This window comes from Microtus pennsylvanicus, chromosome 3 (assembly GCF_037038515.1).
Source record: "Microtus pennsylvanicus isolate mMicPen1 chromosome 3, mMicPen1.hap1, whole genome shotgun sequence".
Lineage (NCBI taxonomy): Eukaryota > Metazoa > Chordata > Mammalia > Rodentia > Cricetidae > Microtus > Microtus pennsylvanicus.
Window position 1 is genome coordinate 98,433,301 of NC_134581.1, and position 24,528 is coordinate 98,457,828.

General features: G+C 47.3%; 1 protein-coding gene across 10 annotated transcripts in view; it reads right to left on the reverse strand.

Annotated features, from left to right (window-relative positions):
• The window catches only part of Smarca4 (SWI/SNF related BAF chromatin remodeling complex subunit ATPase 4), a 101,724-nt gene that overhangs the window by 5,822 nt on the left and 71,374 nt on the right, over positions 1-24,528 (reverse strand). For 4 of the 10 annotated variants that reach the window (XM_075966592.1, XM_075966590.1, XM_075966591.1 and 1 more), the window contains exons 25-30: positions 24,161-24,324; positions 21,457-21,684; positions 21,061-21,159; positions 20,714-20,791; positions 20,117-20,335; positions 13,575-13,837 (exon numbers count right to left, since the gene is read on the reverse strand). In XM_075966592.1, the coding sequence (XP_075822707.1) occupies positions 13,575-13,837; positions 20,117-20,335; positions 20,714-20,791; positions 21,061-21,159; positions 21,457-21,684; positions 24,161-24,324 (1,051 nt within the window). The remainder of the gene's footprint in view (positions 1-13,574; positions 13,838-20,116; positions 20,336-20,713; positions 20,792-21,060; positions 21,160-21,456; positions 21,685-24,160; positions 24,325-24,528) is intronic. The other 6 variants (XM_075966597.1, XM_075966598.1, XM_075966599.1 and 3 more) reach the window with 3 other exon arrangements.

Here is a 24,528-nt window from a genome sequence, read left to right on the forward strand (position 1 = left end):
CCGTCTCCATAAAAAGATGTCCCCAGTGTGGCAGGCTGGCTGAAGAACGGTGCCACTGTTCCCTTCATCCTCTGCCCCTTCTTTTGTTTTTTTGAGACAGGGTTTCTCTGTCCTGTAACCAGGCTGGCCTTGAACTCAGAGTTCTCTGCCTCCCAGTGCTGGGATTAAAGGTGCGCACGCCTTCCTTCATCTTTAAATCTAGTGACTCAAACGCAGAAGGAAGAGTCTTGAGCATTTGGAAACAGTTCATTTCCCCTTCAGCTCTGCTCAGTGCCACTTCCATAATTCTGAAGAGACTCCTGCCTCCAATTCCCCATGATGATGATTCATGGGCATGCCTATGAGGGATTGCCTTGACTGTGCTATTCGATGTAGGAAGCCCCAGCCTAAAGTGGGCAGCATCATTCCCTGGGTGAAAGTCCTGAACTGAGCAGGAATGGAGAAGCAGAACAGAGGACATGTGTTTATTTCTCTCTGTTCTTGACTGTGCTTGTGATGGGACTAGTTCCTGTCTTGATTTCCTTCTCAACAATGACAGATTGTCCTGAACCTAAGGACACCCTTTCTTCCTTAGTTGCTTCTTGTCATGGCATTTTACCACATTAACAGAAATGAAACTAGGCTAGGTGACAAAAGCTGTTGCAGCCATTCTCCTGTGGTCTGAAGATGGTACTCCCAGAGAGTAGCTGTCCCTCTAGAGCACTGGTTCTCATCTTCCTAGAGCTGAGACCTTTAATACAGTTCTTAATGCTGCGGTGACCCCCCAACCATGCAAGCATTCTGTTGCTACTTTATAACTATAATTCTGCCACTGTTATGAATCATACTATAAATATGCGACCCCAAAGGAGTCAGAACCCACAGGCTGGGAACCACTAGCTAGAGGAGACTGGCAAATTGTCTTTTTTGTTTCTGAGGTCCCTTCATCTACATACCCTGGGTGGCCTGCAACTCACTATGTAGCCCAGGCTGGTCTCAAAATCACAGAGATCTCCCCATAACCACCTCTTCTAGAAATCTTCAAAGCACCCATCCGAGCTCTCTGTGCTCTGGTACTGCTGATGGTGCATTCCAAGCTATCCTGCCAGCGCTGTCTATCACACAGCAGCTGGCAGCACAGCTCAAGGCCACCTTTCATCCTGATGAGCAGCGAAGGATGCTGATAGCAGCTCTATGTGGATAGAGCAAGTTAAGTCACGCAGCTCACCAGGCAAGCAGACACTTCCCTTTGTGCAGGAACCCCACATGGTGACACTACGCCTTAGATGCAGGCCAGGTGGATGATGGTCCTCTGCTATAAATCCATTTGGAAGATTGACAACTGTGATCAGACAGACTATGGATGGTACAAGACTCTTCCTGGGAAGGAAACATAGATGCATGTCCCAAGAACCCAAGGAACAACAGCACCCTTGAGGAATAAGGGCCCACACAGCCCCCTTCCCTTTTCAGAAACATGAGTGAACCCTAGGACTGTGCACAGGTAAGGCAAGGCACTTGCTGTGAGGACCTCTCGGATTGTCAATGCCATCATACTTTGGGGGCTAAAACTTCACAACTGTGATACAGTACTATGCTGGATCCTGATGTGGGAGTGTCATATATCAATCTGTTGATTTCATTGTTTAAGCAATAAAGAAACTGCTAGGCCCATTTGATAGGCCCACCCTTAGGTGGGTGGAGTAAACAGAAGGGAAGGCTGGGAGGAAGAGGAAGTGAGGTCAGACTCTGCTTCTCTTCTCTCGGGAGCAGACACCTCAGAGAGACACGCCATGCTACCTGCTCCAGGGAAGACGCACGCTATGAAGCTCCAACCCAGGATGGACTTAGGCTAGAATCTTCCCGGTAAGCGCACCTAGGGGCGCTACACAGATGATTAGAAATGGGCCAGAGCAGTGTTTAAAAGAATACAGTGTCCGTGTAATTATTTGGGGCATAAGCTAGCCGAAGCCGAGCCGGGCAGGCCGGGCTGGGGTGTTGGGAACGCAGCCCCGCCGCTCCCTATTACTACAAATGACGCCCAGACGTGTGGCTAACTAAACCCACTTAAAAAACCTGAGAAGGCTTAAAAATAAGGGAGAGAGAGTTTAACACAGATTTTTGCTGTTTGTTGGTGGCGTGCTGTAGAGAGATTTCCTGATTCAGCAACAGCAGCAGAAAAAAAAGCTGCGTTATTTTAAAGTGTGGATTCCTGGGGCTTTGCCGCCAGTGCAAACTCTGGCTTTATGTTTGTGTTCCCGCTTGGGATCGGAAGGAGAGTGCTCTGAGACCTTGACGATGACTCAGAGCTCCCCGCCTGCTCCTGGGCAGAAGGCAGAATCAGGCTTAGGCAGGCGGAAGAGCATGGCGGATTCCTGCCGCCATACAGGGACGTGTTTTCAGACTGCGCAGTGCTCTGCCTGTCAGATTTGGATGTTACTTGGATGAAAAGAATTTCTGTGCTGCACGCTCAGTCTCAGAATTAAAGTGCTGAGTGCCGCTCCTACCTGGTAGCCTCAAGAGGCTTCCTGACTCAGCTTTAGCTGCAAAACTCTGCGGCTCATTAAGAGGTCCTGCCACAAAACACTTAAACAGTGTTGATGAAAAGCTGAACACATGCTTTTCGGTTTTCAGCCGTAGCAGGAAAAAAGCTGTGCCGTTTAAAAATGCCGGCTTTCTGGGCCATCCTGCCAGGGCAAACTCTGACTGTTTGAGGCAGGAGGGCCGGCTACAGAGAGAGGACTTGAGTGTTGTCTGTTGTAGTTCGCTGGCTGGCAGGGACCTTGAAATGCTATAAACATGGCTGCAGCCTGTATTTCCGCCATGAGGCTGAAAAGCTAAGGAATGGACTGGATCTAGCTGGCAAAGCCACGCCTTTAGTCCTACTGATATTGCTTGGTAAATTAAAGACTCACGTGGTCAGAAAAAGAGAGATATACAGTAAAGAGAGATTCAAAGACAGAGAAAACTTCTGAATGGTTTAAAGTGTGTTAAAAATATATGCAAGCTGAAAGTTGAAGTTCTTAAAGCAAAAAACAAAAAAAGGAAGAGTTGTTGTGTGTACACACCTTTAATCCCAACACTTGAGAGGCAGAGGGAGATAGACCTCTGTGACTTCAAGGTGTGGTAGCACACGCCTTTAATCCCAGTGCCTAGAAGGCAGAGACGAACAGATCTCTGTGAGTTCAAGGTGTAGTAGTGTACGCCTTTAATCCCAATGCCTGGGAGGCAGAGACAGGCGGATCTCTGAGAGTTCAAAGACAGCCTGGTCTACAGATGTACGCTCAAAAAGCAAAAGTTAACCTAGGAATGTCACATCTTAGATTCTTAAGCGCCTAGTGATTTAAAGGCACAAATCAAAAGTGCTCCTGGATAGTAAAAAATTGCAGATTCACAATAGGACAGATTCAGACCACTAAATGAGTCACACTTTTGGATGAATGTACGTTGGCTTGGGAGAGAGAAGAAAAAGAATATAGAGAATAAAGTTAATGGTTTAAAAAGAAAAAAGTAAAAGTAAAGTCTTTAAAGAGACAGAGTACAGATAGTTATAGATATAAATAAAAATAAGCCGCGTAAAGATGGAAAATTCACAGAGAGTCTGGATTATGTACATTGTGTTTTCTTTAAAATTTTTGACTGTGAAGGAGCTAAGTACAGAGAGACATTTCATTATATGGGCTGCCAAGTGGAACCAGAACGGATATCATGAGGGTATGACTTCAGAATTTGGGTCTAAGGATATGATGCTTTGGAGAGAGTCTTCTTTTGTTTTCACAGAGGATGAGACCCTGTTCATTTCTTCTATTCCAATTTGGTATGATGGACCACGTCCTCCTGAAGAGTTGCTGTGAACATCTTCAGAAAATTGCTTTGCTCAACTGCCAACTGAGATAAACCTGGCACACAGGTTACACCCTAAATAATCTGATTAACGACGCCCCCATTCAGCAGGAAGCAGTTTGGAGAGAAAAAACTGCGCCCATGTTCCCAAATATGGTTTATAAATGTTCTTTTACATTTAAAGGGGGATATGATATAGACATGAATAATTTGCATTAGTATAGATTTTGCTTTATTGATAGAGATTTACGGTCAATTTTGTTATATGTATAAATGTTTCTGATGTAACTTTTACTTGATAACTGTTTTGTTATATGTAATTTTGCTATGTTAAGGTTAAAGCCTTCCTTTTTTTTTGTTTAAACAGAAAAAGGGGAAGTGATGTGGGAGTGTCATATATCAATCTGTTGATTTCATTGTTTAAGCAATAAAGAAACTGCTAGGCCCATTTGATAGGCCCACCCTTAGGTGGGTGGAGTAAACAGAAGGGAAGGCTGGGAGGAAGAGGAAGTGAGGTCAGACTCTGCTTCTCTTCTCTCGGGAGCAGACACCTCAGAGAGACACGCCATGCTACCTGCTCCAGGGAAGACGCACGCTATGAAGCTCCAACCCAGGATGGACTTAGGCTAGAATCTTCCCGGTAAGCGCACCTAGGGGCGCTACACAGATGATTAGAAATGGGCCAGAGCAGTGTTTAAAAGAATACAGTGTCCGTGTAATTATTTGGGGCATAAGCTAGCCGAAGCCGAGCCGGGCAGGCCGGGCTGGGGTGTTGGGAACGCAGCCCCGCCGCTCCCTATTACTACAGGATCCTTCTCCATTCCCGGGCCCACTTGCCAAGCTTCCTAGCCAGTGAGAGGTGAACATACCGTAGTTTGTCACACACTTGAATAGCCTTCCAAGCTCTTTAAGACTGCCCATTGACATGGGCACTGAATGCCCCTCCCCAGGAAAGCCTATCACACACCTCACCTTGATGCAAATGTAACCTCTGGCCCAAGGTGCTGGCTCCATCCACACATTTCTCACGATGCTGGTATTCAACCAGCTTTACACATTCTAATCAAATGCTCAGCCATGGAGCTACACCCAGAGGCCTATGATCCTGCCATCCCTGTGTCCTGGAGTGGTTCTGAGGGTGGGGGTGGAATTAGCTGAGTCTATTCTCCTTATGTTGATGTAGCATCATGCTGAGAGTCACAAGTGACAAATCTTGCTACTGCTAACAGGCACTGGGGCGCATCACTGGGTATTAAGAAGCCAGCAGCTGGACTGGGTGGCAGTGGTGCATTAGGGAGTCAGAGGCAGGCAAATCTGAGTGTGAGGCCAGCATGGTCTACAGAGAGTGTTCTAGCACACTCAGGGTTACAAAGAGAAATGCTGTCTCAACAAATCAACACAGAAAAACAAAAATAAACAAAAAAGAAGTCAGTAGCTGCTAGGGTGGTGGCAGCACACATCTTTAATCCAAGTACTCGGGAGGCAGAGGCAGGTGGATCTCTGAGTTTGAGGCTCTTCTGATCTACAGAATGAGTTCCAGGACAGTGAGGGGTACAAAGAGATGAAACCCTGTCTTGAAAAAACCAAACCAAACCAAACCAACCCAACAGCTGTCTGGATTGGGTTGGCTGGTGGGCATGTCTGTGGAAAACTCTTGACTGTGTTAACAGAGTGGTTGGACCCTTCCATTGCAGAAAATTTCCTAGACTGTAAGCATGCAGAGAGTGAGCACATTTGCATTCGGAGACCTGCTCATGACCAGATGTAATGGAATTGGATGTCAGAAATAAATGGTCTTGACGTCCCTGTTCCGATGAGCTGTGACCTGGAACTGTGAGCTACAAAACCGCTTTCTCCTTAAGCTGTATCTTCAGGGTGTTTTATCACAGCAACAGGAATAAAATGAGGACACATATTGGAAAAGGAAGTGCTTGGTCATAGGAAACCCTCCCAGGCAGTAAGTTGGCAGCAGATGGATGGCCTGGGGCTATGACTGCTTTTTCTTCCTTAGCCATTCTGCAGTGAGGCTTATGACCTGGCATCTCTATGGTCCGACTCATGTTTCTGGGTGCACAGTGAAGCTGAGCACCATATAGAAGGCTGCTAGCACTCTGCAACCTTTCCAGACACTGTCAGAACACTGTTCATCTATCTGGGAAGGGGACTTGAACTCGCTTATTGCAAACACTTGTTCGATGTGCGGCTCATTTCATTCTCTTCAAGGTGTTCTTTGTCCTGCTGAAGAGGCATCTGCCTAGCATCAGATTGGTTAGAGACACGTACTTTGAAAACATCCCCACACTACTAGCTGAGGATTGGTCACCATATGTTCTCTCCAGTTGCACTCAGCATTCCCACCCAGTCCTGCCTGACTGTCTCCTCACTCAGGGCAAACCATGAGCCACAAACTGAGACGAGCACAAAGGAAGGAAGATGTGCAGGAGGTTGAGGAGCCTGCGCTGTCCCTTGCACACCACCTCACCACAAAGAAGATCCACTGCAGAGCTCCCTGCAGACACCATGTGCCTATCCATGCTTCTCTGTAGGGTTTGCCAACGAATGCTTCTGTAGGATGAGAACTGAGGGAAGGGGAACCTGAACCTTCCTGTGTCTGGATGGCATGAACAAGCTAGGAGAGCCCTCTTTCAACCAGACACAGGAGTGCAGACCATGGCCATGGCTTCCCTGTTGAGTTTCATTGCTTTATTAACAGTCAACGATGTGGGCAACAGTTGGGGGTGGAACCACGGCTGCTGCTCTGCTTCTCTGTCAGCTCCTAGAGAAGATACTGTCCTACTTTATCACTACAGAGAGGGACACTGTCTAAGCCAGGGTGCAGTCACTGAGGTCCTACCAGGGAGGACTCTGAGTTGGTTTGCAGGCCCTCTTGGGAGTCAGCAGCCCATGTGGGGCCCTCGACTGTACTGCCACCATATGGGCTGGGCCTTCGTCCACACCAGCTCAGGCATTCAGGAACAGCTATTGTCAAAGTCTTTTCTTTTTACTTTTCAAGATAAGGCTTCTCTGTGTTGCCTTGGCTGTCTAGGAACTCATCTCAAACCTAGAGATCCGACTGCCTCTGCCTCCCTAAGTGCTAGGATTAAAGGTGTGTGCCACCACAAGTGACAAATCAAGTCTTTTAAAGTCTTGTGTCCCAAACTGGCCCTGATCATTTCTGATCCTTCTGTCTCCACTTTCCTAATGCTGGCGGTTACAGGCGTGCACTTCCAGGTGCGGGGATGGAACCTAAGATCTTATGCATACTAGGCAAATAAATACTCCGGCTTCAGACGCACAGACCAGCCCTGGAACCAAAGTTCTTATTATGGTAGCATGCTGGTTTTTAACAATGGAATCTGAGCCTAGGGTTCAATAAGTCTGGAAGACCTTCCACGGAGTTCAGTAATGTATAGGACACAACTTCAACACCTTCATTTGATAGGTCCTGAGATGGCACTGGTAAAGGCAAGTGGAGAATGGAACAGGAGATGACAGGCGCACGGTTATGCCAGGAAAGCATCTGAGAATTAGGAAGCCGAGCAAAGGGACAGCGAGGCTAGCCATGGCTCTGTGGGTTGACTGAGGTTAGAGGCAAGATGAGGGAAGCCCAAGGTTTGTCTGCAGTACTGAGTGACAGCAGCCCAGACTGAATTTGTCAGCATTCCACCTGTGACTGTGGAGCAATTTCGCTGTCACAGGACACCTCAATCCTCTTCTGAGGCATCAGGAACTTGGGAGCCAAAGAGTGATGGGGTATTCTGGACTAGCAGAGCATATGGACTGGGAGTAACTGGATCTGAGCTCATTACATAGAGGGTAACCTATACACCATATGTGGAGACTTTGCGAATGTGACCTGGGACCTTCTACCAAATGGAAGGCCTTCACAGGGACATAGGCTGCTGACTGCAGGGAACAGAGCAGGAGGGCAAAGGACCCAGCTGCTCCAGACTCCATCCAGTACCCTATCTGTCAGCCCCGCCTGTTTGCCTGTGAGTTATGAACTGATCACTGGTCTCTTTATCAGCTACCTGCTTTCCTTGGTGTAGGAATGTTTGGCCCAGGGCATGAAGCCCAAGATGGAATCTGCCTTCTAAACAGAATAGATGGAGCTTTTTCAGGTAGATTCTAAGGTGAATTCAGAGTCTTAGGTGTCTAGACAAGGAAGCAGGCCAAGGCTCTCCTGAGCTGCAGAGTGGGCTCTGTCTGTGGCCTGGCCAGGGCTCACCTGATCTGCCAAAGTCTGCTGCAGCTTCTGGGCCAGGTGCTAAGCAGATGGCGCTGGCCACAAACCTAGAACCAACAGGCAGCAAGCCCAGATGTCATTCAAAGGTTTAGGAGCTAGAAAACCCTGGAGCTAATTTGGCCCATCTCTCTCCATTACTCAGGAGGACAGGTTTAATCACAGAAGTACCTCAGGCAGGCAACAACCCACAGCTTGGCTTTTTTTTTTTTTTTGCATAGAGGACAGCCTCTCTCTTCTGAAAAACATCTGCCTCCTGTCTCTTTACACGGAGTGGGGGCTGGAAGGAGACAGTATGGCTTGCTGAGAAGTCCCAGGCAGTGCTGGGTATTTCTGGGCCTGAGGCTTCATCCTACCTAGCCTCACTTTCCCATATGCCTGACCTTTCAATCTTGTTTCTTCATTTGGAAACTGAGGTACAGGAGTAGAACAGAATTTTAAAATCTACAACTCAAAACTTTTAAACGTGTGCCCACCACCCTGGAGTGTCAAGTGCAAACACCACATCTTTTTGTCATATAACACACAATGCACAACTTGTGGAACAAACATGTTGTTACTATGACCTCAGCACCAGTGTGGAATACACAGTCTACACAGCGGCAAGGGCTCTGGGAAGTGCACAGCCCTGGGGACAGTCGAGAGGTCCAGGATGCTCCCCTGGGCCAGCTAGCTGAGATGGCACCCTACAGTGCTCTGGAACCTAATCCTATGCACTTGAAAGGAGCTGATTTGTGCCCTTGCTATATTCCATGGTCCAGGACAAGGTACAACCTAACTCCTGAGTCCATACTTAATTTTCATCCGTGTTTTACTTTCAAAGTAAAAAGTTCTTTTTCCCACTTCATTTTGACTGGCTGTGTGCTGCAGTACTAGCTGGGGATGGTGCTCGGCTCTGCAGGAGGCAGGCACAGCTTTCCTCTTAGTCTGGCAGGTTCTAATACGAAGAGAGGACTGAACTGCAGGGATCCTCCTCTTCTCCCGGGGCTCTGCTCATGAGCTCAATTCTGCCTGCCTGTGCACCGACTCAAGAGTCACACAGTTCAAGCTCCTACCCACTGTGTGCCATAGCAGGAAGGTATACTGCGAGTGGCTGCTATGGAACCAAGGTCAGTAGGCCCTGCCTACTGGCTACCAGCACCTATGGGAGAACATAAAAAGGAGACAAGTTTAGTTCTGGGGTATTAACTCAAGCTGGGCCAGAAAGCCACAGCCTCAATGGCCAGCAGCACTGACATGGCAAGGGCTTCCCTGCCTCTCCATAGCAGTTTGTCTTGAAACCAGCAGCACTAGCTCCTGGAGGCTGCCAAATGGACGTGCAACCTAACCATCACCCAGAAGCAGGTCTATGGTCTAGCTCAAAATCATTCTTTGGTGTCTGTCAAGTATTAAGGCGCAGGGCAGTGGTGGTGCACACCTATATTCCCAGGACTTGAGAAGCAGAGGCAGGTGGATCTCTGTGAGTTTGAGACCAGCCTGGTCTACAGAGTGAGTGTGAGGACAGAACAGGCTCAAAGCTACACAGAGAAACCCTGTTTTGAAAAACAAAACAAAAAACAAATAAAAATAAAAGAAAAAAGAAAGCAGTTTTGATGACAGGGCTACATAGAGAGCATTTGTCTAAAAAAAAAAAACAAAACTAAGTTTGATGCTAAAATGTTATTCTCCCCAGCATATCTGCAAAGGGGTAAGAGATATTAGGCCTGACTTGTGAATACTGCCTACCATGCCAGAGACCAGAGCTGGCTCAGAGCCTTCTGGATGACGAGTACGTCATAAAGAATCTGTAGCCTCTGCCCTCAGGTGCTGACATTTTGGAGGGGGTAGGGCTCTGTGATCCAGGCTGGTGGCTCTGGGACAGACTGACTAGCAGAGGTGGTAGATACAGAGGCCAGCCATGTGAGCAGCCAGCCACACATACATGAGAGAGCCCCAATGAAATTCCCAGTGCCCAGGAGCATCCCTGGCTGTCTCTACACTTGCAGGGAAACTGGCAATGTCTGTGATGCCACCAGGAAGGGAGGGACAGTGGGGAGAGGCCTCTCCAGAGAGCTGCTGCTACTAAAGGCCTTCCATCAGTTACCGCAGTTGTGGACACCCTTGGCCGCTCTCCCCACGCTGTCCCACAGCTGTGCTCATCTTACTAGTAGCAAATTTAGTTAAGTGTCAGACATATCCACAAAATGAGTCAATGTTGTACCTAAACATCCTTTTGAAATTCTCTGGCAAATGAGTTAAGTTTCTGACCAGGAAAATGAGGCAATGTTGACTTTCCTCAGGTGACATGTGACTGTAGCCATCAGCAACCCTTGTTAGGGTGAAGGGACCTGCTTCCAACAATCTGTTACAATCCTGTTACACTCTTTCCCCCTGGGGAGCTCTGGGCTCCATGACACTATCCAACCTAGATGGGAGGCTACTTAGAAATAGGCATCAAGCTCCAAGACATCTTGCCCCCAGGGTCAGCTATAAGCACCCCAGCAAGGTGCTCAGCATCAGGTTGTATACTTACCACATCCAAGGAGTTTGTTTGTGCCCTGCAACAGAGCCATTTTGACAAACCAACTCTGAGTCGTCACCTTACTAACCATCTGTGCACTGGAGCCTGCTTATTCTACTGCTGGGTGAGTCACCTGTCATCTCATGGATAATCGCATGAGGGAAGGAAGCTTTCTCAGTAGGGCACAGAATACACATATAACAAACTGGTTCCTCTGAAAACAACCAATGCCTATGAAGTCTCTTACACACGCCCCTCCTGTATTGTTATGTACACCCCTAACATTTCAGACAGCTTTCCAGGCAGATCCCACTTGAAGGAACTGCTGCCCACAGCCAGCACCATGGATAGGTTTGGAACCTCATCCACACTGAAGTACATGGTGCTCTGTAGACAAAGGCCCTCTAGGTAGCAGCAATTTCTGCTTTCAGAGCTCTCAGGTTACAGTTGCCCTGTGGATGGACTCCTGCCTAAGACTGCAACCCTGCTGCTATGGACTTGGGCCATAGCAACTAGCACAGAGGAAACTGCACACCGAGCTCAGCTGAGAGGATGAGGTTGAGTCATTTCAGGACCTTGCCATCAACGGCCAAAAATCTGGATATCCTGTCAGGGGCAGTCTTTCAAATTCTCAATATTAATTGGAAAAATTATAACTTTATTTTTAGTGTTTTTTCTTTTCTTTCTTTTTTTTTTTTTTGAAACAACGTCTCTCTATGTAGACCAAACTAGCCTCACTCAGAGCTCTGTCTGCCTCTGCCTCCTAAGTGCCGGGATTAAAGTTATACTCCAGCAACGGCTCCATTTTTTTTAAAGTTACTTATTTGTGTACATGTGGGAATGTGTGCCACAAGAATACACATGGAGTCAGAGGACAACTTGTGAGTCAGTACTTGTCTACCATGTGGGTCTCAGGCATCAAATTCAGGCAATTGGGTTGGGTGGCAAGGGCCTTTTACCCATTAAGCTACCTTGTGGCTCATTTTTGTTCTTTTCTGAGACAGGTTTTCACTATGTAGCTCAGGTCGGCCTCAGACTTGTGATCATCCTGTCTCAGCCCATCCCCATTTCAAAGCTGGGCCCACAAAGGTGTACCAGCACCTAAGTTACCCTGGCTTTTGTGTGCATTGCCTGATATTCTGATGTATCGCAGAGACCCTGGCACTCACATCTCATGGTGAGTGGGTCACCAGGAAATCCTTTCAGGAGGCATGTCTTCACACCCTTGCCCATGTTTGTATCAACTCATCTTCTCAGTCTGGAAAAAGCCTGCATTATTGTAAGGGAGTCACCTTGTGCTGAACTGATTTTCTGAACTCTAATTTCTTAGCCTTTAATGATGGATGGCTTGCGTCCCCCTGAAGGGAAGACTCAGGATCAAAAACTAACTGGTCAGCACTCGGGAGGCAGAGACAGGCGGATCTCTGTGAGTTCGAGGCCAGCCTGGTCTACAAGAGCTAGTGCCAGGACAGGCTCCAAAGCCAGAGAAACCCTGTCTCGAAAAACCAAAAAAAAAACCAAAAAAAAAAAAACAACAAAAAAAAAACCTAACTGGTGGTTTCTCCTAGAACACTTTACCTTTCTCAGTTTTACAATCATAATCTATTTCAAAGGAGAACGTAAAAGGGTCAAGGGTTACCGTCTCTCAAGTGGCTATCCAAAACCTTAGCAGGGCTCACTTCAAAGGCCACCTTGCTGTCCCACTGACCTTCAGCAGTCTCCTTCACTTTAGCTTTAAGTTTCCTCAAAAGAACTTAAAATTGTTAGAAGGCACATGTGCACAGACACACAATCATACACAAAAAAAAATTAAAAATTAAAACTTAAAAAAAAAGGAGAATTAAATCACAGAGGCCAGTTATTTCCATTGGATTTTTACACACTCCATATCTAAAACAAGTATTTAAGCAAGCAAGTCTCTCTCCACAGTACTCCTCCATTTCCTTTCTGTGTGGAATCTGCCTGAGAGGTAACTGCAGCAAATCAGGGCTGTCACTCTTTTCCATCCACCCCTACTACATTTTCAGATCTAGCTGGGGAATGGGTGCCAAGATGTGTATAATGGAGTCAAGAATGGACAACCTGGTTTTCTCCTTTCACCAACTGGGTCTTGGGGATCAAACTCAGGCCATCAGGCTTGGTGACAAGCAACTTTGTCCCTGAGCCATCTCTCTGGCCAATCTGTGCTCACTGATTTAGGCACCACCATCACTCTAAACTATTGCGCTTGTGGACTCTTGGCAAACACACTTGCTAACTCTCCTTCTGGATGGCTCATACTTCGCTTGAGTCAGAGAAGCAAATTTTTCTGTCCAGAAAAAATTTCAGTTAAGGGGCCGGCACTGGCCAGTGTGCATTGGAAAGGTGAATTAAGACATCATGCAATGGAAAGATTAGCAAGTCCCAAGCTTCATGCGTCCATCTCCTGCTAGTCAAGGCCTGCACGGGAACCACATGAACAGTAGTCTGACAGCTTTGGCCACAGCTGAAAACATGGACTACCTCATGTGTGGCAAATCTTATCAGACAGGCTTCCCTCCAAGAACAAAACCTGGCAAGAAACAAGACAAGGCCCACAAACTCTCAACATCTCAATGACCCTTAACACTGGGAGAGGGGAACCAGACACACAGCAGGAACACTAGAGGCTGCAGTCCTATGGCCTCTTTACCATGATCCACCCAGCCACAACCTCTCAACATCATTGCCATTCCAACAGCTACACCTACTGCTGCTACTGCAGGGCCTGTCCTTCCAGACCAGTCCTTCCTCAGACAGACCAACAGCATATACCACCTTTGCTAACACATACATGCCTGCCTCTATCTCCTGCCACCCGTTCCCTCCCTATCACGGTGGAAGACACCTGTGTGCATCCCTGCTTCAGATCATAAGCCCTCTGAAGAAGGGTGCCAAAACATAGGCCTTCAGTGTTGATGAGTGCCAGGTTCTATGCTCTACGCTTCACAGACACCCAATAGGGACCCCTCTGTTGTTGCCTCAGCTTACCTGTCCTTGTACTTGATCACGGCATCCACAATCTTCTTCATCTTCTTGGTAAGGTTAGGAGGGTTTGGGGACAGTTTCTCTGCAGGAGGCCGTCCACGCTTCTTCTGCTTCTTGCTTTCCTCATCTTTGTCACGGCTGCGGGTGCTGGTGGTCGGGGTGGAGGAGCCGGCCTCGCTGTCCCGCTTGCGCTTGCGTGAGGATTTCTTCTGCCGGACCTCCTCTTCGATCTCCTCCAGCGTGCCCTCCTCGATGGCCTTCAGGGTCAATAGTGGTAAAATAGGACAGCCAGCACCCAGGTCGACAAAGAAGAGGCCACAATGCACGCTCCTAGGGCCCGGCTAGGGAGGGAGGTGGCCCCCATACTGATGTTCTTCCAGCATGGCTGGCTCAGGGCACAACATCTACTGGGAACCCTGACTTATCTCCTATAGGTAGGAAAGGCCGGGGCTCTCTTCCACTTTGATGCCCCACCCAGTGTCCATTCAAAAGATTGACTACATAGGATCATGAATGGGCCAGGCAAAAGCCTAGCCACATGGATACAGACATTTGGAACACCCTGCTCCAGGCTCTGTCACCATCTACTTAAAAATTTTAAAATTAATTTATTGACCGACTATGTGTATGCATGTGTGTGACAAGTGGCAGTGGAGATGGAATTCAGAGGACAAGGTATGGGAATTGGTTCTCTCTTTTTACCATGTGGGCTCTAGGGATTGAATTCGGAGGTCATCAGGCACAGTGGCAATCACCTTTACCTATTGAACTACCTCACTAGTGCCCTGTGGTGGTTTCAAAGAAACTGTCCCCCAAAGGGAGTGGCACTAATAGGAGGTGTGGCCTTGTTGGAGTAGGTGTGTCACTGTGGAGACGGGCTTTGAGGTCTCATAGATGCTTAAGTCACACCCAGTGAGAAAGACACTTCCTGTTGCCTGTGGGTCAAGATGCAGACCTCAGCTCTTCTTCAACACCAAGTCTGCCTGCATGCCACCATGTCATAGCATGGTGATGAAGGACTGAAACTCTGGAAAGGTGAACCACTGCAATTAAATGCTTTTCCTTTTTAAGAGTTCCCATGGTCATGGTGTCTCTTCACACTAGTAGAAACCCTAAGACATGCCCCCATCTACTCTTTTTAGCTGTTGATCAGTACAGAGTACAGTGGCATCAGGTGCTCTCGATGCCTCAGATCCCTCACTCAGGAGCCTCAGTGCAGCTGTGGGGCTGCAGCACAGGTTTATTGTGTTGTACACACTTCTCCTTTTACTACTAATATTATTGTTGCTTATTTCCCCCACCCTAAGTTATGGGTAAGGCCTGTGTCAACACACCCAGCTTTCCTGTCCTTTTCTCACTCTACTTTGTGATGCTAAGGATGGGATTCAGCTCTCAGGTAGGCTAACTAAGCAGTGTCCTGGAGCTGCCATGCTAGTGCACAGACAGCCTGTCTGCTCAATCTTTCAGTGTACTAACTGCACTAATGTAATTCAGACAAATCCTTAGGCACTTTAATGTGTGCCCTTTCTTTTTCTTTTAAAAAAGATTTACTTTTTTTCTGTGTTTGAGAGAGATCCCATGGCCCAGAACAGAGAATCAGAATCCCTGGAGCAGGAGTTAATGGTAGCTGTGATGTGGATGCTGGGAACTGTAACTTGGGCCCTCTGAAACAGTCATCGTAAGTGCCTGTCACACCGAGCCACCTTTCCAGCCTCACCTTACTGCTGTGCTGGGGATGAGACCCAACGTGAAGGGCAAGCCAAAGAACAATAGTTAACTTTCAGAATATTCTAGGGGACCTTGGGATCAGGAGAGAAGCCTGGATCCAAAAGACCTAGCAGGTCACTGTTTTACATATGGGATTGTGGTGTCCAGGCACAGGGCTGCATGCTAAAGTCAGATGAACCCTGGCTCTCAGACAGTCATACAGCTCAGTATGGTATGGCCAAACCCCACAAGAAGAGTGACAATTGAGCTTCAATCTGAAGCAAGGAGGAGACAGGGAAAGTCTCTGAGCCAAGAAAGCAGCATTAGGGCATGTAGCAGCTGGTGAGACACACCTGTGAGCTCTGCCGCACCCAGAAATGATTGTTCCCCAAATTCATGTCAACACAGAACTTCAAAACTTGATCTACAAGGTCCTTACAATCTATTAATGATTTGTTTAGGCAGGGAGTAGCGGTGGGGGAACCCTGGGCCTCAAGCCTGATAGCCTGACTGAGATGCAACATCAGCCCTCTTCTCATTACTCTTAATCACGCGCACTCACCCATCAGTTCTCCTGGAGCTGGAGATCCAGCGGGTTGTGGGCCACTTGATTTAAGTGCCAGAAATTGAACTTGGGTCCTTTGCAAGAACAGCCCAATGCTCTTAATCACTAAGTCATTCCTCCATTGCCCTCCATTCTGGTGAGACAGGGGCAGGAACTAGAGAAAGGTGGCCACAAGTCAAGAGCTGCTGGAGTCCCAGAAGCTGGAAGAGCCAAGGATATTGCCCAGGGCCTGAGGGAAAATGACCCTGCTGGCAATTTGCCTTCAGTTTCCCAGGTTCTCCAACACAGAGAGAGAGTGTTTCAAAACTGTGTTGAATGGCACGATCATGGTACTTAATCAGAGCAGTCTCAGAACAGGGGTCAGTCCTGGGCGGTGGTCAAATAAGCTGTAAGATCTGGACACAGAGTGGCCTGTCTTCAGTAATCCAGAGTGGCCTTGAACTTCTGATTCTCCTACCTCTATCTCCCAAGTGCTGGGGTGACAGGCATGTGTCACCATACTCAGCTTTATAACTATAAATGTATTATAATGTAAGATGTACTCACTGGCAAAATAACTGTCTTTAGCAAATGCTGCCAGTATTATAATGTAAGATGTACTCACTGGCAAAATAACTGTCTTTAGCAAATGCTGCCAAACAGCTGTATATGCATACCAGGCATTCAAACTAGGCCCCATTTGTATACTTATAAAAACCCAAAATGGATCAGAACTTTTTTGTTTGTTTATTTCTTTTTCAAGACAAGGTTTCTTTGGGTAGCTCTGGCTGTCCTAGAACTCACTCTGTAGATCAGGCTGGCCTCAAACTTGAAGACCTCTTTGCCTCTGCCTGCCAAGTGCCAGGATTAAAGGTACGAGCCACCACCACCCGGTTCACAGACCTTAATGTGTGGAATAAACATGAGGACTGGGAGATATCTCAGTGGGAACGTATCTGTTTTACAACCTAAGGACCTGAGTTTAGATGCCCAGTACCCACATAAATGGGAATGATGGAATGCATCTTCAGTCCTGGTATGTGTGGGGTGTGTGGAGACAGACTGTCCTTTTTTTTTATATTTATTTATTTATTATGTATACAATATTCTGTCTGTGTGTATGTCTGTAGGCCAGAAGAGGGCACCAGACCTCATTCCAGATGGTTGTGAGTCACCACGTGGTTGCCGGGAATTGAACTCAGGACCTTTGGAAGAGCAGGCAATGCTCTTAACCACTGAGCCATCTCTCCAGCCCCCGAGACAGACTGTCCTTGAGTTTATTGTCCAGTTAGTTTAGCCAAGAGAAAACACCAAAAGGGACTAGACAGATGGCTTGGTGGTTGACAAAGTACTGGCAGCTCTCCCACAGAATCTGGGTTCTATCAGCTACACTCACATGATGGTTCACAACCATCTATAACTCCAGTTTCAGGGGATCTGATTGATGCCTTCTTCTGGCCTTCATAGGTAGAGACATACATGCAGGCAAAACACCCATATACATATATACATAAAACATATGTACATATATACATAAAAGTAAATAAGTCTTTAAGGGAAATAAAACACTAAGAGACATTCAAATTCATGATGTCTTTTTTTAAAAAAAAGATTCATTTTTATTATTTTATGTATATATTTTCCCTGCATCTATGCCTGTGTACTACATGTGTGCCTGATGCCAGATGAGGTGAGGTGGTGAACCTCCATGGGTGCTGGAAATTGAACCCAGATCCTTTTTCAGTAAGTGCTCTCAACCACCGAGCTAACTCTCCAGCCCCAGAAGTGCTCTATTTTAAAAAGTAAAACTACAAACCTCTCAAAACAAAAGGCAAAAAGTCAGGCCTGTTGGTACACAACTAGAACCATAGCACTTGGGAGACTGAGGCAGGATCACCATGAGTATGAGTTTGAAGACCGCCTGGGAGTCTAAAACAATTACCAGGCTAGCTAGGGTTCGAACAGCTATAAGTATAAGGATAAGGATAGTATAAGGATAAAAACAAAACAGAAAACAGGGATAAGTCTTTGTGTGCTTGAATTTGGCAAGTTTTAAATATATAATCAAAGTATAAACAATAAAGATAAATAGCACCACGAAGGTGGTTCATGGGAGTTCGCTACCAAGCCCTATATCAGATGGTGGAAGAGAACAGACTCCTGTAAGTCCTCTGACTTCCATGAGTGCCACAGTATGTATGTGCCTGCACTCACAAACAAATCTCATATGCATACACAACAATAACAAATAACCTTAAAAATGAAAAACCCTTTGTGACGCTAAGGTTATCAAGAAGGTAAAAGGGGGAGGAGGGCTCAGGGATTAAGAGCCCACACTGCTTTTGCAAAAAATCCCTAGTTCAATTCCTAGCACCCATGTCAGCTGACTCACTTCCCTGTTCCAACTCCATCTCCAGCAATCAGTTGCCCTCTTCTAGATATGGTGGCTTGCGAGCATGAACAAACACACACAAAGAGATTAAAAAGAACGAGAGAAGAGGAATCTACTGCTATGTGTATCTATAAAAAGAGATTTATGGCCTGGCGGTGGTGGTGCACACTTTTAATCCTAGGACTCGGTGGAGACAGGTGGATCTCTTGAGTTTGAGGCCAGCCTGGTCTACAGAGCAAGTTCTAGGATAGCCAGGACTGTTACACAAAGAAACCTTGTCTTTGAAAAAAAAAAAAAAAACCAAAAAAAAAAACCAAAAAACAAACAAACAAAACAAAACAAAAAGAAAGATTTATAAGATCTATTGGGGCTGGCAAGATGGCTTAGTAAGTACTTGTATCTGGTTCCCAGGATTTACACAGTAGAAGGTCAGAATTGCCTATCAAGTTGTCCTTTGACCTCTACACATGCCATGCCATCCCAATATACATATGCATATACACACATTTCAGATAAATAAATGTAAACCTAATTTTAAAAAAGAGATCAGGCAGTGGTACTTGAGAGGCAGAGACAAGCCTCTGAGTTTGAGGCCAGCCTGGGTCTACAGTGAGTTCCCAGATAATAAGCTCTAAACAGAGAAACCCTGTCTTAAAAAAACAAAAAACCTTTTAAAAAGAGAAAGAGTAGGCACTACTGTGTGTTTATAAGGCCACCTACTCATGAGGCTGAGGCAGAATGACTGTTTGAGCCTATGAGTTGGAAATCAGAATGGGCAACACAGTTAGAAAATTTTCTCAAAGGGGTAGGGGTGGGTGGTAAGGGACATGAATAGATAAATTTATGCAGAAGATACAGGAATGGGCAAGAAGCACGCAAAACATACAACCAAGGCAAGAGATAAAAGATGTTAGAGAGGATGTGGTAAGCCCAAGGACTGGCACATGTGTGGCTGGCCATCTGTTCTATCAATACCATTCCAAGGTACACACAAGAGACAAAAAGACAGGCCCACATATAGTTACCATATATCAACCAAAACAGCTCCTCAAATGAGGCAACACAAACACCAACCAATGATGGAAAGACAGCATGAGGAATTCTCCACAATGGCACACACTACCCAGCCCGGGTTGTCCTGGAATTCTCCTTAATCCTCTTGTCTCAACCTCAGGATTATAGACCTGAGCCACCACACTGGCTTTCCTGCTGTGCTCTCTAGATGAGGCTCTTCTGAGTTCCCAGGCCCAGGCCACACAGCAGGGACACATGGATCATGCTTCAATTGCCACTTGCCTAATCCTAAAGAGCTGCTTCCAGGCTGTGCTCACAACACGACTCCAGGGCTAGATTGGGAATCACAATTATTAGCTTATGCTCCTAATATCAAATGCCAGTCTTAATGCCAGACACTTGGGACTACTCAGCTATGTCCTCACTCACCATCTGCAACTACTGCTGCATGGACAGCTGCACCACACCAGAAGGATGTTGCCCTGCCCTCTGTGTACCTATGGGCGGTCAGCTCAGAAGCAGGCAGGGACTTGAAACCTCAGCTTTCTCCACAGTTGGACTATGAGCCCAGTTCCTGGCCACCTCCAGGTAAACTTGCTGACTGTTTATCAGGGTCTCTCATCAGTCAACCACATAAAGAGGCAAGTACCCATACGTTGAGAGCCCAGGAGAGCTGACAGCATGCTAGGTGCTGCACAGTGACAACAGCATGGCTTTCCCTGTGGTAGCTATAGAGCTAGGAACTATAAAGGTCCTTAGAAGCCATGCAGTGGTCAATGTAGCCAACAATGTGGGAAGGCGCCAGCTGGGATGACCCAAGAAGGCCCGGCCTCTGCTCCCAGCCCTGCCTGGCATGGTCTGTGTCGCACAGCCCTCTCAGGCATGTACCTTGAGCCACTGCTTCTCTGTCAGTGAGTCGCTGTAGTCCACCTCCTTGCGGTGGCGGGAACCACGGCCAAACATCTTCTCCTCTTCCTCCTCACATGTGAGCCGTTCTACCTCAGCATCATCCTTGATGATCCAGGATGGGAGCTCATCCTCTTCCATCAGGCGTGGCTTCCGCTTGGGGTTGCGAGCCTCTTCACGCCGGCGGTCCAAGTCCATGCGCTGTGATATGGGGTGGTAGGCAGAAAGGTGGAAAGAAGTCAGCACAGTGATCAATAACCCTCGGTGTGGGGCTCACAGGAACCAGCTCACTGCCTGCAGGAACACTAGGTGCTGAAGAGTTATCCGACAGTGATTCATTTTGGAGACTGACCGGACCTGGCTGCTACAGCAGACTGTTAAGAAGGAGCGTTTGGGCTAAGAGCCCACAGGGTCTGAGGTCATATATACAAATAGCAGTACAGTGTCCCTCACTATCCCTACAACATGAAGGTCAGCTGAAGTCATAAGAAAGCTACATAAGTAGGAACAGCAGCTCCAATAGCTGCAGGGATAGCACTATCACCACCGAGTCTGTGTGGTCCCAGCCCAGGTGCTCACCATGAAGAGGTCAAACTCTTCTTCATGCCGGGCAATCATCTGGTTGACAGTCTCATCATCAGGTACCTCATCTTCCTCCTACAAGATTGCAAAGCTTTAGTTTGACTGTGGTGGGGCTGGGCTGGGTGGTGGCCAGGCTCAGAGGTGAGCAGCGGTGTCCGTCCATAGGAGATGAGCTGATGAGCTGGAGGTCCCAGGCTGGCTGCGGTGGAGGCTCCCACGCGTCAGCAAGAGTCACACACATACACACACGCACACGCACGCTCTGTGGGGTCAGGCCCTTGCTGGCCAGTCTCAGCGAGAAGCCGAGAATTGAGTGGGCGTGGAGACTGAACTACCCCTCTCACCTTTAGAGGTGGCTCCTCCAAGTCGGGGTTGACGCCCGCTGGCGGAGGGGCAGTGTGGGCGAAGCTGGCACTGCCGCTGCCCGTGCTGCAGTGTCTGCTCTGTGGATAAATACAGGACTTCAGTCTCCAGGGCTGTCAATGCGGCGTCTGTCACCAGCAGTTTAGAAAAAAACCCACTTCGAAGGGAAAGCAAGTGCGCATCCTCTTTCTGCTCAGCCCACACTCCCTTTACTCCAAAGGGACGCAAAAAAAAAAAAAAAAAAAAAAAAACCAAAAACCAAAAAACCAAAAAACAACCAAAAACAAAAAACCAAGAGTGCAAAAAAGGTACAAAACGGAAAACGAAAGCCTCATGCATCCACCACTCACGCTGGGCCAGGATGGCACCATGCTCACCTCATCCTGCTCCTCATGCTCCAGGATGGCCTGCAGGAAGGCGCGCCGCTCATGGCTGGATGACTTCTGGTCAAACATGCCTGCCTGGATAACCTTCTGGTCCACATTCAGTTTGTATTTGGCAGCGGCCAGGATCTTTTCCTCCACACTATTCACGGTGCACAGGCGGAGCACACGCACCTCATTCTGCTGCCCAATTCGATGGGCACGATCCTGTGCTTGCAGGTCCTTGGAAGAGGAGGTGGGTCAGTATGAGGAATTCTAGATATCATGTTTAGCACTGGCTTGCAGCTTCATGAGCCAGGAACCCAAGAATGGAACCTGTGATCTGTCCCTAGAGGCCTGGAGGAGCCCTGTTTAGCCCATAATAGCTGTCTACTTTCCTGAGACCCAATGAATACTATCTTTTAAAAACAAACAAACATCTATTTTAAGAGAGAGAAAGAGAGAGAACGTGTAACATATAAATACCCACTAGGCACAGAGGAGGGTGTCAGAGAACATAGAAATACTGTGTGCTACCTGACAGATGCTGGGAACCAAACTCAGGTGCTCTGCAATTATATGCTCTTAATTGCTGGTCCACCTCTCCAGCCCGATAATTCTTTTTTGAAAAAGTCACCCTAGGGTAACTCGTAGGGTAACACTCTTGAGCAGCCCTTGCGAAAGCTCCAAGGCATGGCCATGTCACAGCTATGGGAATGGCACTTCTGGGCATTCTGGGCCTGGGGCAAACATTTTTGAGCCTCAGTCCAGGCAGTGCAGATGGGTATGAGGAGTACGGTACAGGAACTAGAGTAGTCAGCTCCTGACAGCATGGCAGTCAAGGCTGCAGTATTATTTCTGTCATTTCTAGCAGAGTAAGACTGCCTGCAATTAATTCTCTTTGGGCCAGAAGCTGTGTGTGACAAGCTGGTTATCAATAATTTTTTCTCAATTAGAGACCACAACCATCAGAACAGAAGGGACTTGTTTGACAGTTGGCCCCCAGGTACAACAGGATGATGGCTGGCAAGACTGGGCTTGATGATGTGCCCCTGGCTGGCCCTGAAGTGGCCTCTGCTTGACTTCTTTTTTTTTTTTTCCTTTGGTTTTTCGAGACAGGGTTTCTCTGTGGTTTTGGAGCCTGTCCTGGAACTAGCTCTTGTAGACCAGGCTGGTCTCGAACTCACAGAGATCCGCCTGCCTCTCCCTCCCGAGTGCTGGGATTAAAGGCGTGCGCCATCACCGCCCGGCTCTGCTTGACTTCTATTATTACCTGAGCATCTCTTAGGAATTGGCCCATCAGTAGCATCTGGGTGGAAACCACACTGACACTCATCACAGAAATGACAGAGTGACCACCTAGGCAATTTAACCATCACATGGGTCATTCTACTAGGTCTGTCAGGCTGTGGCAATGACATGCCAGAAACTATCAGTGGGAGGGAGTCATCTACACACAAGCAGCCTGCACGTGAATGGAATGCCTTATAACTACGGCAATCACTTATTTTCAGGGCTGATCTAACTAGAGCAGTGGTTCTCAACTTTCCTAATGCTTTAATCCTAATCTTTAATACAGATTCTTCATGTTGTAGTGACCCCCGACCATAAAATTATTTTCATTCCTAACTTTATAACAGTAATTTTGCTACTGTTATGAATTATACTGTAAACAACTGTATACAGATAATCTTAAGATAATCTTAGGTGACCCCTGTGAAAGGGTTGTTTAACCCCTCCCCAAAGGGTCATGACTTGTTGAGAACCACAGGACTAGAGGGTCCTTGCAAAAGTGTCCCAAGAGAACAAAAAAGGCTCCCTAGGGGCTAATTAATGGTCACTGAATAAACAGAAAATACAGACACCTGTCTGTTGAACTAGAGGATAATATAAATGTCTTGGAGCTCTGCTGGGCACTTTGCAGCAGAGGAAACCATCAAAAAGCTTTACATGTCTCCTCTGGAGCGGTGACAGGCAATGATGGCCAAATGGGACAGAAACATACCACTACACATCAAACACATCACTATTGTGTGTGCCTGGTAGATGCAGAATGATGATGGGAATGGGGACTTCAGTTCACCTTACATACTAGCATGTGCATTGCAAACTAAAACAACATAGTAAACCTATAAGAGGCGAATTTGCTATTCATCTTCAAAATGTTAAATGTATGAACAGCACGGCCTAGCGTCTTCTGGCATGGGGGCCCCTGAGCAAATGTGGCTAAGAAGCAAGAAGAGGTAATGAACAGAGCACAGAGCTTGCCCAGGTCTGGTTTTACTGAATTGGACTGTATGTGGGGTTCAGGATGGGTCTAGAAGGGCTGTGCCCCAGTGACAAGTAATCATCAGTCCTGGAGACGAGGCTGTTTTCTACCTTTTTCTCAGTTGTGGAACCCAAGAACTGTATGGTAACTGTAATGTTGTGTGTGGGGCCTGGAGACTAATGTGGGCCAGAGAAGAACTCTACCTCTGTGCTAGTTACTGCCCACATACATCCAGGAATAAAAACATGGAGACTGGAAAGAGAGTCCTCCTTAGGCAGGGTGCAAAGTCACTTCCACTTTGAGGAGCAGGAAAGGAATCTGCTTGGTTTGCTCCCTGACCACCATGGACCAGTGAATGTACTTCTCACAGCTCCCAGGTTAGGGAGAGCATCAGGGAGGAAGTGGACACTAAGAAAGGAGGTATCCCCTCTCCACAGCCAGTGCCTTTACCTGGTGGGGATTCCAGTCACTGTCAAAGATGATCACAGTGTCGGCTGACTGCAGGTTGAGGCCCAGCCCCCCGGCACGAGTACTGAGCAAGAAAATGAAGTACTCAGAGCCAGGCTCATTAAAGGTTTTCAGCAGCATGCCCCGGTCCTCTGCTTTTGTGGTTCCTGATAGGCACAGAAGAAGAAGGTCAGGAGGGTGCCCAGGGGTGGGATATGCAAAGGAGCTTGTGCCCTGGCATCAGGAATGGTGTTGCAGGGGACAAGAGCCACAGCTGTCCTCTACAGGGTGAAAGGATCAATGAGAAGGACTCGGAGGCACAGTATATCATTACTGAATGTCACTATGCCTATCTCAGCAGATAAAAAAAT